Here is a 13,578-nt window from a genome sequence, read left to right as displayed (position 1 = left end):
ACCAGATAGACTCGCCGCCTCCCTCCGTCCAATCGCATCGTCTGCAATCTGGTATCAATAATTTAATTTATAGGCACGATAAACGCTCCCAGCTCTGGCCGGTGGGGGGATTTGCTCAGCGTTTTTGCATCTGTCTAATTTGATGTGGTGTAATTGGTTATTTAGATCCGCTCACCCACACCCTCACTCACCCTCACTCACCCTCACTCACCCTCAACCCCTCACCCTCACTCACCCTCACCCACACTCACTCACCCTCAACGCCTCACCCTCACTCACCCTCAACCCCTCACTCACCCTCAACCCCTCACCCTCACTCACCCTCACTCACCCTCACTTACCCTCAACCCTTCACCCTCAACCCCTCACTCACCCTCACTCTCACTCACCCTCACTCACCCTCAACCCCTCAGCATCACCCTCACTCACCCTCACCCTCACTCACCCTCAACCCCTCACCTACCCTCACCCTCACCCTCAACCCCTCACCCTCACCCTCACTCACCCTCAACACCTCACTCGCCCTCACCCTCACTCACCCTCAACACCTCACCCTCAACCCCTCACCCTCACTCACCCTCACCCACCCTCACTCACCCTCAACCCCTCACCCTCACTCACCCTCACTCACCCTCAACCCCTCACCCTCACCCACCCTCAACCCCTCACCCTAACTCACACTCACCCTCACTCACCCTCACTCACCCTCACTCACCCTCACCCTCACTCACCCTCAACCCCTCACCCTCACACAGTGCAATAGGTCTCGGAGCATTTGAGTTAGAGCTTTTAGAAATGTTTATGGCTTTTTTTTTTATTCTTTAGCATTGGCTACAGGAAACAAAAATGCTAAAGATTTACAAAAAAACCCATAAACAATCCTAAAAGCACTAACTCTAATGCTGCGAGACCTATTGCATTTCCAATGCTTGTTATTAGATGACAGGGAGGTGTTCCAGAGTCAACATGCAGGTTAGCAGGACCCTCGAAAGTCCGTGCGCCATTCCTGTTTAGGTTTTTAACTGCGGCTCAAGGCATGTCACTGGTTAAGGCAGATATCTTTACAGTCGCCCAGAATTAAGATGACAGCAGCTAACTAAAATTAGTGCTGGTCACAAAAGTAAAAGTTGCACTTCCATATACCGGTACATGATATCGTGTTCCACCAATGGCCAGAGTGGTTGGAAGGAGGGGAAATGGGCGTAATACGCGCACATTTATGAACAGTAGGATACTTCCTCAGTGTCGTGACTAGTTAGTGGCTGACACCCGTATCAGGCTGCTGGATTGGCTGCTTCCGATTAGTCGATTTCCTTCATTAGAAAAAAACTGTTTTCTTTACCCAGCCCTTCATCTATACCAATCACCAGCAGTAGGCGTGCCCGAATGTTGCTTTATTATGTGATGTTATCTGGGCCTTTAAGCAGTATTAGAACATTGGAATGTTGGGAGCTCCATTGCAGACAATGGAGTCCTCCCTGCTTCTACGGGCCGGTAAAGGCCTGCAGAGCAACATTCCGATGTTCTACAAAGGCTTCTCGAAGTTCGAGGTGATTTATATCCCCTCGAGCTTCGAGAACCCTTTTGTTTAATTTGTTAGAACATTCTGCCCTCTAGTGGCAGAATGTTCTAATAGCCTTATAGCCCTTCGGAGCAGGGCTATACCGGCTATTAAAGTCCCGCTGTCTCGTTAAAGTCCCTCGCCTTCGGCTTGGGCCTTTAACGATTCAGCGGGCCTTTAATAGCCGGTATAGCCCGCTACGGCGGGCTATAAGGCTATATTATAACAGCGCTTCCAGCACAAGTTCTGGATACCACGTGACAGAGCGCATCACAGTGGGCGAAGCTTCTCCGGCTTCCTGCCAGCATCACCATGCCCTGTGATTTCAAGTAGAGGAATTGAGAAGGTGTGGGTGAATCAACTAAACTTGTGCTTGTCCTGTAGTTTCTGTGGCAGGTGTGGTTGTGGGTTCTCAAGGGTCAAAACAATTGAGTGCCACAAGACCCATAGTCACATAGGCCATGTCTACAGAGAGGGAATCAGTACATTTAGGAGAAACGTTAGCTGCACTTGTATCTTGATATCCTCCAGCAGGAGGCGGTATGGTGAGAGAATGACAGCAGGGGTCTGTAATGGATGCAAGGGACTTCTCTGGAGTCCCCTTCGTGGCAAAAGTCAACCTTCATAGAGAGCAAGGGGTCATTTATAGAAAGGTGGGTGGACCTGGCCTCCGCCTCCTTGCCAGAGGACCGCCTGCTTCCTTGGACCGCCCACCATAACAGATCCCCACCTGCGTAGTGGAATATCTTTACCTTCAGTGCACCTGCAGCTGTCGGTTGTATGACGTTACAACGCATACTTTTACAATGCATTTTTTACAACGCAACATCGATTACAACGCATGCCAATACAACGAATTTTAAAAAACTACCTTTACAACTCATACCATTACAACGCATACTACCTTTACAACGCATACCATTACAACTCATAACATTACATTGCATGTATGGTAAGTATTGGATAGTGTAGGGGTAAAAATTACTATTCTAACTCCAAGGGGGGCAACAGTAGGGTAAGTGTTGGATAGTGTAGGGATAAAAATTACTATTCTAACTCCAGGGGGTGCAACAGTAGGGTAAGTGTTGGATAGTGTAGGGGTACAAATTACTATTCTAACTCCAGGGGGTGCAACAATAGGGTAAGTGTTGGATGGTAATGGTATGCGTTGTAATGATATGCGTTGTAATGGTATGCGTTGTAGTGTCATGCGTTGTAAAGGTTGCGTTGTAATGGCATGCTATGTAATGGATATTGCGTTGTAAAAGTTTCGTTGTAATGGTAGTACGTTGTAAAAGTTGCGTTGTAAAGGTTGTTTCCCGCAGCTGTTGTGGATTCACTGAAGGTATGGTCAAACGTCATGTGGGCGCCATTTTATTTTGGCCCCCACTAGGAATTATTTTTGTTTTTCTGAGCCAAACTCCAAAGGGGGAAGAAGAACAGAACAGAAGAACAAAAAAGCAATGTCCCTGGCATGCAGGGAGTTTATTCCTGCATATCAGAGTCATGGTTTCTTTCACATGCCTGCGGCCGCTGGGCCTTGGTCATGGGTTTCCACTGGTGGAGCCAACTACGGCTCCGCTGGCAGCCACCCTGTGGATTCCTGATTCTCTGACCGCAGCAGGGCGACTGCGGGGTTGGTGGGGGGGGGGGGGAACATCCCCCTACCTCTGTAAGAGGCCCAACATTTATTTTGTCTTTAGCCCTTGAGCTCTACATAAGAATTATGTGACAGATGATTTTATTGAATGCCTTTAAATCTGTTTATAATATATTGGCACAAAAAAAATGGTTGCGCAATATACATTGGAAAATTTCTCCAATACTAAAAGGCAGAGGAAGAGGTATGCCGTTGGGGAAGAGAAAGCGGGTATTCACTCATTGCGCAACATCGGTAAGAGGGGAGGGGTTTCCTCAAGCCTCTCCTTGTTGGATCCAGATAGCCTCTCTCACGTCTGTCTGCCTGGAGGGAGGGTAGGTTTGTTGTATGTTTAGGGGCTTTGTTTGCTTTAGAGATTTGACCGTTTTTGGGGTGGTAATCATGAAACTATAGTCTTCTAATAGTGTTTTGTTTTCTTCTCCTGTGTTACAGGCATCTCTGGAGGAAGAGGGGGTGACTCTAGAGGCGATCTTGTGCACCCACAAACACTGGTAAGCTAGAAGATGTACTTCTGAGGACTTGACTCTGCTTTGATTGTTTTTACACTGTCAATGTTTCCTCTGCCGTATGACTCCCGATATGCACGTGTGAATACAATGTATCATCAATGTGATGACCGTCACACCTTTAATTTTGTTAATAAAAAGAATTAAAAATAAATAAACAAATAGCCAGGATCCTGTAGGGACTTGCATTGTGATACCTGGGGACATTGAGGCTGGCATTGTGAGGAGCTTCAGGCCCACAGACAATGTGGCTCGTGGTGAACAAGCACAGCATGGGGCAGGCCTTGTGAAGCGCTGGGGCTAGTCCAAGTGTGGGGAGTTGGTACACAAGGGCAGAGTAGGAGAAGGATTTGGATTCCCTGACCGTTTCCAGGACAGCAAGCTTCTTCTTTACCTCTGTAGATACAGTGCGTTGTGCACTGGTACCGAGGACGCTTGGATACTTCAGACTTTACAAGCCCACATCCCTGGGCATAGGCATGCCCATACCGTTTCCCTGTTCTGTTTCTCGCCCATCAATGTGGCACCATTTCAGTTTTTCTCACCCAATGATGTGGATCAGAAACCTGCTTCTCTTGTGCTTTTACAAAATGGCTACCTGCCATAACCGTAGATTTTTAGTCCTTTGTAGGGTCTTTTCTTGCTCTTTTCATTCCCCACCTTCTTCCGACTGGGTAGCATATGTTGTGCTCTTTTCCACCTTTAAGCCATGAATATCCTGCCCTCTGATGTCTGAAACAGCTGACTAGCATTACTTCTGCATCTTGTGTCAATGGAACAGTCAGAACAACTGGATTTGTATATATCATATCATACTACATTCCTGTCATTTAAAAGTGCTGTAAAAAGCTGGTGCTACAACTACCCAATTGGATGGTACCCAGTTCAGTGATGTGGGAAGGATGGAAGGCGGAGGCTGCTTTGCGGGGACTTTACCTTGTAACATACAGCTGTGAGCATTTAGCTCATAGAAGCATACGGACATAGTATCAAGCACCCCTCTTGCTGTGCTGGTCAGATAATGATACGTCGCTGTCCCCCTCCCAATCCTCTTTCCTCTCTACCACTCTTCCCCAAAGAGCCCAAGAGAGTAAAGCGCAAGTGATGAGAGTAATTCCTGAGATTAAGGTCAAAGCATAAGGTCACGAGAGCATCTCCTGTCTTGCTGAGCCCATCTCCCCAAGCCGGCATTGCATCGAAGGGTCGACCCAGCCTGTCGTGGCTCCAGAGCGGCAGGCGCACGACCCCCAGAGGTGAGTCCATCCCCCTCCCTGGGCGCGGGTCTGTGGCCAGAGTCTCCTGCTGCTCTGGTGATCCTGGAGCTGAGCTCAGACCTTCATCTGGGTGATCTCTGTCTGAAGGGGGGTGGGGGGTCCTCTACTGGCCTCTTCCCTCCCCACCCCCCTGCAGCTGAGCCTGGCACCTGCCCTGGGCAGGTAGGAGAGCATCACCCAGGCAACAAAGGATGAGCCTGGGCAAAGGAAGCGCTCGAGGGGGGCCTCGCCCACATTCGCAGCACGGGGGGGGGGGGCATACATAGAAGAGGTATAGAAGGCACAACCCTCGCACCAGCCCATGTCCGCTGCTCGGTTCCTGCTGGGAGTTTGAACCCGACAATCGATGTGAGCCATGACCAAGAGTGCCTGACCCTGCCCCCCGGTGAGTCGGCTCACTGCCTCGGGGCGCAGGGCTTGGCACTGGCTTCCTCAGTCCGGCTGTTGGCTCTCAAGAGTCCACACCAGGATTCAGGACTCCACAGCCTCGCTCTGAGGACGCACCCAGTCGAGTGTTCGTAGTGTGTCTGTGCTCCTTTCATGCAGGCCACGTGTGTCCGTGGCTGGATGAAGGATTCCCACATCACGATGAGGATGATGGGTATTTATAAATTGCTCTCTGGGTGGGTGTTGTGGCGCTAGAGCTGATTTAAGTTATATTTGCTGGAGCTGCCACATTTCCAAGCTCTTCCTCCATTTCTAGTGGTCCGCCTCTGACTGAGATTCCCTGGAAGGACATTCCATAACTTGGAAGATGGGACAGAAGAAGACCTACTTCATTTTCTTTCCAGCTTGAATCTCGGAACAATTAGGAGGGGGAGCTCCTTCGACCCCGGGGCGCTTCCACATCATGTTAGCTTGTCCGAAAGACTCTCTGGCCCTGTTTGGTAGAAAGCTCGGTGCGCTTCGCGAGATATTTTAAAGTGGTTTGTTGGAGCCAGTGCAGCTCTTTCCAAGCCACTGGGGATGAATCGTACATCTCCGTGCTAAGACTAAGATGCCCAACTTTCGACCTTTAGGAGTTGCATCAGGTTTTTTGTCGGAAGCCTTTAAAACATTTACAGTAATCCAGATGAGACGCAACCAGTGCCTGGACCACAGCTATACGAGTCTGCTGAGGTAATCAATAGAGCCCTTTACGCAAGAGTCTTAAATGCAGAAGGCATGACGCAAGACCGGGGGTGTTTGTTTCATCATATTTAATAAGGTGTCGCTAATAACTCAAGTTCTTCGCCATTGAAACTAGAATTCGTTCATCTCCTAGTTCTTTAGACCACTAATTTGGTGCATCGACATAGATCCGGGAACGAAGCAAATGACTCTGCTTTTGTCTTTGTTTAGTTTTAGCGTATTGTTGCACATCCACTTCTGGACTTGTGTAAGTTCCCTGCTGCCTTTGCTTCACTGGGCACTGATGCAATGAGCTGGGTGTCATCTGCATAGGACTCCGTGACTGCCACATCTTCGTATTAGAGCGGCATGTGGCGAGATGTACACATTACACAAGGTAAGGGTTAAGATGGAGCCCTGGGGAACTCCACATGTCAGCAATAAGCATGGGGTTATCATACCTCTTATTTGGTGCCTTGTAGGGGGCGGGGCCTGTGCTGAGAGCTATTAAAGAGGCACTGACTCTGCCCCTCAGTAAGACCTCCCACCCCCTCCAAAAAATCAAAGGGTCATTGAGGCTGTCGCCGATGTCCTGGTGTGTTGTTTTCCCAGCTTTTAATGGACATCAGCTACTTGCAGCCTCGAAAAACAAGCTGGAAATCCACTGTTTACATTAGTTTTCAGCTTGTTTGCCCTGCCACTGTGTGATTTCCTCACAGGTTGACCATGTTTAGGCAGCCGAAATCATGTGACACACAGTGGCACCGTGTGAGTGTTCAGGAATGGGATACCATTTGGGTCAGGATTATTTAAAAAGCAGCAAAACCATTTTAGTGGATTTCCCTGCAGTGCCAGAGTATCCAGTCTTTGAATGAAGGCTTGATGGGAAACTGTGTCAAAGGCGGCACTGAGATCTAATGGTACCAGTACCTCGCGCTGCCCCTTATCCGGCAGCATTCTTCAACCGGGAATGTTGTCCTCCATGGCCTTTGAGGCTCTGCCAGTCTGGCACTGCTGACCATCAGCCCAGAGATGACCCTCTGGCCCTGTGCCCAGACACTCACTCCCCTGCTGAGATCACAGAGCAATGCGGTACGCCTGGGTCAGCAGGAAGGATTCCGAGGCTGCTCTGGGCACAGACGGAGCCCTGTTTCAGCCTGGCATGAAGCCAGTGCTGTAGGGTCCAGTACTGTGCCTGTGCTCCTAGAGGCGGGACCGGCCTCCCACCTTACCAGGCTTCCTATTGTACCGGGTCAGTCAGACAGAACTAGGGGTGGAAGCTGGCTCACCGACTCGTTTCATAATCCCTACTTGCGTGTCTGGGCATAATCCGCTTTCATTACCTCCAAATCCTGTTGGCATTACAAGAAAACCGGCCCGTCTTTTGGCACTCCTGGGGATCAGTGCTAAACCGCATACTGCTGGTGAAGCAAGAATTTTGTTTCAGAACAGGACAAAGATAAGTGATGTGTGAAGGTGCAATTATTATGCAGGCTTCAGCAAGCAGGCATTGCTACACAAGGGAAAAGAAACCATCCCATGCTGGGGAGGAGATAAGAACACAATCCTGGAAACTAAGAACATTGTGTACTAGAAGCGTGTGGGGGGTCTGGGGGAGGACAGACAATAACACATACATTCAGCAGCTACTGCAAGACATGTGACTTTTACAAACTGAGCAAACAGGGCAGGTTACACTGGCTAAAAGAAAAGATACAGTCAGAGGGTAGAGTGATGCTCCTCTTGTAGCAAATTGCGATTCCCTAAATGCATTCGCAATTTAGGTAATCACAAAAAACTGCGATTCCCTAATTTGCGAATGGAAATTGGTTCATGCATCAGAAAAGGGCTTGTTCCAGTCGCAAAAAGCCCGATTCAGCGAATCGGCCCGTTTGCGACCGGAAAAAAGCTTGATGCATGTGGCTTTATGTCTTTCAAAATCTGGTCACCCTAATAAGCAGATTTTGTTTTTAGAATAGTCGAAGATGGCAGCAGAAAGGAGCTATCGTTAGCGATGTCGACGACACCAAACAGTATTAAACCGCTTGTTAACAGAGCCCCTGTGGGCTGCTTCCTAAAGGTACATGTCTGTCTGGGCGGCTGTCGTGACCCCCTGATTCCCCAGCTGCCGTGGCTTCAGCCGCGCGCGCGCCACACCTCTAGGCGCTGCCCGGAACGCCTATCTTTGCAGAAGCCATGAGGCAACTTGATCAAGGTCGTGGTCTCCAAGTTCGGACATCAGCCACTTCCGCCGCAGTCGCTAAAGTACAAATCGGTGTTTGTGTGGTCTGGTCCGTTCGATGTTAACATGCCATGTGATAACTGCAGATTTGTACCTGACCTGCTTCCTGCATATAAATGCACTACTTCCGGTGTTTGCCTGAGTTACTTTCTGTGCTTGACTGACCTACATACTGTTTGTGTGCATGTGTGACCTACTACTTAGTCATGTTTGATCTACTACTTCTGACCACCTGACCTGTTCCTGTGCCTGACCTGTGGACCATGAATGCCTGACCTACTTCCCATGAGTGCCTCTTCCATTTCTATTGTGTGCCTGACCTACAAGCCATGCTTGCCTGACCTACATCCCATGCTTGCCTGACCTACATCCCAGCATGCTTGTCTGGTTAACTCCTTGGGCACGCCTGACCTACATTTAGAGCTTGACCGTCTTCGTGTGTGACACAGTTTGTCGTGGTCCAGGAGAAGGGACGCCTTGACATGCATCTATAGTGGCATCTGACCAGAACAGGCTGAATGAAGTGCCCTGCCCAACAGGGGGAACCCCATATTTATTCATTGTATACAATGTAGTATTTTTTTGCCATAGGTGCACATTCCACCCCCCCTTCCGACGTATTCTGCGAAAGCCACTAAGGGCCTTTCCAGGAGCTGTCTTGGTTAGTGCAGAAATGGAGCCATTAGAGGTCACAGATAAGGAAACCTTGGGAACCTTGAACAGCCACAGCCCTCCTATTGCGGCTTGCTTCCCTCCCAGCTCCAACCACTTGAGAAGGTTACAAAGCAGTATTTACCAGATTGCCAAGCATTGGGCACAGATTGCCAAGCAGTATTTAACACGGAGCCTGGAATAACCAGCACAGGGAAGCTACTGAACACAGGTTTTCTAAGGGGGCATCCACTGAGGTTACATGAGGCCTTTGAAAGAATACTGGAAGGACACTGGCTTTGTTCATGTCAAAGTCTGACAGCTGCAGATGAGAGCGATGGCTGCACACACACATGGCCACTTGTCCTGATGAGGCTGAGGCTGGTCCAGCAGCAGATCAGACCCGGCTCGAGGAGGTGGACGGCCCTCCATCAGGAGTGTCCTCAGGCTGGAGCATCAAACCTGCTCGTTGAGCTGGGGGAGAGTCACATGCCAGGCTCGTTCACGTAGAAGTGGTGGCTGCCAAGAGGCAGCTTTCAGGGCTCAGTGTTTACTGTTCAGATGAGTGCACCCAAAAGTGTCAACAGAATCATTGGGAGAGAACTTTTTTTCTTCAGGAAAGTAATCTTGATTTAGTCTTTGGTGCCACTTTTCAAGTTATTTCATTTATTTTACTTATAGTCATTTACATCTAGAGTGTGTGGTCATTCGTAGTAATGTTGTATATAAGGGAGAGATGGGTAAGGAATATTCATTGTCTTATTTTCATACATAAATAAACACATTATCACTGAATGCCGAATTTGAGATTAATACAGTTAATCAGTCCTTGTAAACGGTTTCTCAGAAAGCATCATACTTAAAGGCCAATATGGTGATTATTGTTTTAGGCGAAGTCAGAAAGGTTCTCAGCGAAGTACAACAGTTCATCTTTCTCGTAGACTTGACTCTATTTCAGGGGCTTTTTAAAAAAAAATACTTAAAGCACCGAAAGGCATGACACATGCAGACAACAGACAAACATCACGCTTAAAAACAGTATTATGATACTGTGACAAAAACATGCAGGCTTGAACACGCTGTTATAGGCAGTCAGTTCCCTTTGTTATTCAAGTCATGGCTTGGCATAGGTGTCAGCTAAGAGCTTCCCAATTATCCCTAAATCCACCATCTCAGTTCTGATAAAGGATGACATAGGGAACATTTTTGGGGTGAAATGTCTGCCAGTAGACCCTTGGTATTGGCTAAAAAGACTCCTTTCGCCCTAGTTACCCTCCAGCCAGGACCCCTCTGAGCCGCCTCCCCGCTGGTCAGCCAGCAGGCGCCAGAGGCCCTGAACCCCAGATTGGTGGACTGCCCAACGGCAGTACCTGGCACTCTGAGCCCGGGTGCAGTGAATACTCAGTTGTTCAGACTGGCATTCGAACCTGCAGCCAGGCTCTGTGTGCAGCCAGGCATACACAGACCAGCCTTAAGATTAAAATGCCAGCTCTCCGTTGGGCATAATTCCCTTTCTGGGACACATTGATCTTGTCCTGAGTTCAGGAAGAGGTAAAGCGCTTTGTACATTGGGGTTTGAGGTAGAGGACACCGAGTAAAGGCACTGAGGCGACACGCTCACTCTGCATCGCGAGGCCTGTGACTCCCACACATGGAGTCCGACTACTCGGCCCATCCCCTCTCCCTGTTGGGGTGTTTTGTGCCACCAAGAAGCCGCCTCCATCATGGACCTTACTGGATAGAAACGAAATGTCTTATACAAGCTTAAGTCAAAATATTACATTGACCAATCCGCTCATTAGGGCGGTTCTGACAACCTAGAAAATGTACACCTAGATATGGTGAAGTGTGGCTCAATGGTTAGAGCGGCAGACCCTGATGCAGAGTTCTGGCCCGGGACCAGGGTTCAATTCCCGCCTCGGCGGGTCTTGGGCTCAATTTCCTCGGTCCTGATAATTCTCGCCTCGGTGCCTATTCCAATCATGGGTCCCACTCTGCACCTCTGGGCAATAGCTTGCTTAATCTCCACAACGGCCCCAACAGCGCTGGGATGCCTGGCTGCACCTTGGGGGTGCCCAGGAGTGGGCACTTCACAGGGAAAGCCAGGATGGGTTCCACAGCGGTATGAGTACAGCGCCAGGATGCCCTGTTGCTGGGGCAGCAGTGCGCTTTACAAGTACAAAATTTCAAATTTCATATGGTGGGGACTCCATTCCCCATGGCATAGATGGCCTAATGCCCGCACTACGATCCGAGGTGGGGCCGTATGCCGGAGGGAGTGGGAGACCAAGGCGATCTCAGTAGTAGATCATTCCTTTGGAGGAACTCATCCTGGTCTTTCTATCACTATAATCTGACTGTGACTTGTCCGACCACCGCGACCGGTGAAATCGCCAACTCGCCCCCCCCCCTTAATTTGTACCAAAGTGGATGATTTACCCATCTGCACCAGCAAAGCGTGTGACAGAGAGATCACGACAGAGGTGACTGGGTCACTTTACCGGGTTCTCGTGGCAGGTGTCAGAGAGAGGGAAGGCATAGATTTTAGTACTTTAAAATTATTTATAATTGGTGCTGGTCCCCATGAAATTACATTGGGCTGGTTTACTCCACCATTCAAAATGTTGGCGGCGTGGTAAGCCGGAGTGTGATCTGGTCCGCCCGGGAGTTGTATTAAATTAAACCATTCCTGGAGGAAGCTGTGGGAAAACCTTCCGCCTGTGAATGGCGTCACCATCCTTCCATCGTGCGCGTGCTCCTACTGTACGATCTGAGGGCTAGTGTGGTTCATAATTATCACAAACACACAATTATGGATGCCCACCTTCTGGGTGAATGTCACATTCGGCAGACTGGAGACGATTCACTCTTCCTTCGCGAGACTCGTGCGACAGCTTCAAGATAATTTACTTATATATCGCCGAAGTGGATGCTTTGACGCCACCTTACCTCTCCCGGACGATTCATTATCCCAGCTTCACATTGTCCTTCATATGCCATCAGGATTGGGACTAAATCGTGCCTGACTGCTATTGAAATCCTTCCACAGTAGTCCGATAATTCATGTTCCACGCACTGTACCCAGCCCACCATGTCCTGAAGATGATCCACATTTATACGGATTGAAACGCCGTCGACCCAACAGCCAGACTCCAGGCGCCCCTCCACATTGGTTTTCCCTTAAAAAACATTGAACTGTGAAACCAGAATTTACTCGGAAACCTTTGTGTTCATTCACTGTATATATTTGCACCTTGCACCTTGCGCCGTTCACGCTGTATTCTGTGTCACTTGCGCTGCCGTAGTGTCACAACTCACTGCACTCGTGCACCTTGTACCACCCTATGGGCTGATATTTGTCAATTGTTTATTTGTTTACACAGTGCTGTAACGAATTGTGTTCATTTGCCATTATCCTTTTATTTTTCCCTGAAATATAAAATATTGCTCTTTAGCATATCATGACTATCATAACTGACTCCTTGTTTTTGTAGGATAATACTGTATAGATATCCTCCTAAAGTATTGTTTAAGTAACTAGCTCAATAATACCAATTGGGATATTGTTTTGTATATAATTCCTTAAACCCCAATCCCAATAGGTCGATGGGTTCATACTCCTGTTCTCTTCATATATACATTCGGTAGAATGGCGCACAATTACCCAAAGTGGTGGAATGGCATAATTTTGGGAATTTCATGGAACAAGCCTAATGTCTATATCCAAAAATTATGCAAACCACTATGGCGAAATTTAAATTTCGACCAGGCCTAGCCGTGATGTCTCGGGCTAGCCTTGCTGATTCCTTGGCACTCACCCCATCCTGCCACCCCATCTCTGCAGCGATATGACCCGCACCCTTTTCAGCGTTGGAAGATACAAGCACGCGGAACCCTGCCAGTGTGTCCTACCACGTGAAGGGTGGTCGCGATGTCTCGGGCCAGCACTGCTGAATCCTAGGGAATGAGTCCCTTCCCTATGAGCCCTCCTATTGTGAAGCTACGACCCGTAATCAGCCTTTATCAGCATTAGAAGATGAAAGTATGCTGAGCCCTGCAGCCCAGAAAAAAACAAACTACCCAATCACATTACTGCTGGTCGCAACGTCTCGGTTTAGCCATGCTGAGTCCTGGGCGCTCGTCCCATCCTGCTGGCCCTTCTCATGGCACTCTGCTTTTTTCAGTATTAAAGGATGCACGTGCGCTGACCCTGTAGCACACCCTACCTCAGGGGGGGCTGGTGGCAATGTTTCTCTGCTCCCCCCGTGGGGGCCGGTTCCAACGGGAGGGGCCTGGACTTCCCTTGCTCTCAAGCTCGGACAGATCAGAAGCTTTCATCTCTCTCAGCTGGCTTTGGTGCTTGTGTATTCTGTTAATGTATGCCCCTTTGCTCTTTACAGTATAAAGGGTTCGATGTCAGGCGCAGGTGCGCCTCAGAGCTGCGTCACAGCCCGTGGACACTCGCGCGCCGCTGTCTGACTGCGCTGGGGATGGGTTGGGCATCATTTCTGCTCGAAATGTTTCTTCTTTCTTCACTTCCGCTGCGAGGCCGGGCTCGGTAATCAGATTAGTTA

General features: G+C 49.0%; 1 protein-coding gene across 2 annotated transcripts in view; it reads left to right on the top strand.

The window, feature by feature from the left end:
- Positions 1-13,578, top strand: part of PNKD (PNKD metallo-beta-lactamase domain containing) — a 298,336-nt gene that overhangs the window by 228,866 nt on the left and 55,892 nt on the right. For both annotated transcript variants that reach the window (XM_078679248.1, XM_078679249.1), the window contains exon 4: positions 3,654-3,712. In XM_078679248.1, the coding sequence (XP_078535374.1) occupies positions 3,654-3,712 (59 nt within the window). The remainder of the gene's footprint in view (positions 1-3,653; positions 3,713-13,578) is intronic.

The sequence above is a fragment of the Lissotriton helveticus genome, chromosome 3_1, assembly GCF_964261635.1.
Source record: "Lissotriton helveticus chromosome 3_1, aLisHel1.1, whole genome shotgun sequence".
Classification (NCBI taxonomy): Eukaryota; Metazoa; Chordata; class Amphibia; order Caudata; family Salamandridae; genus Lissotriton; species Lissotriton helveticus.
This window is presented reverse-complemented; position numbering and strand designations above follow the sequence as displayed.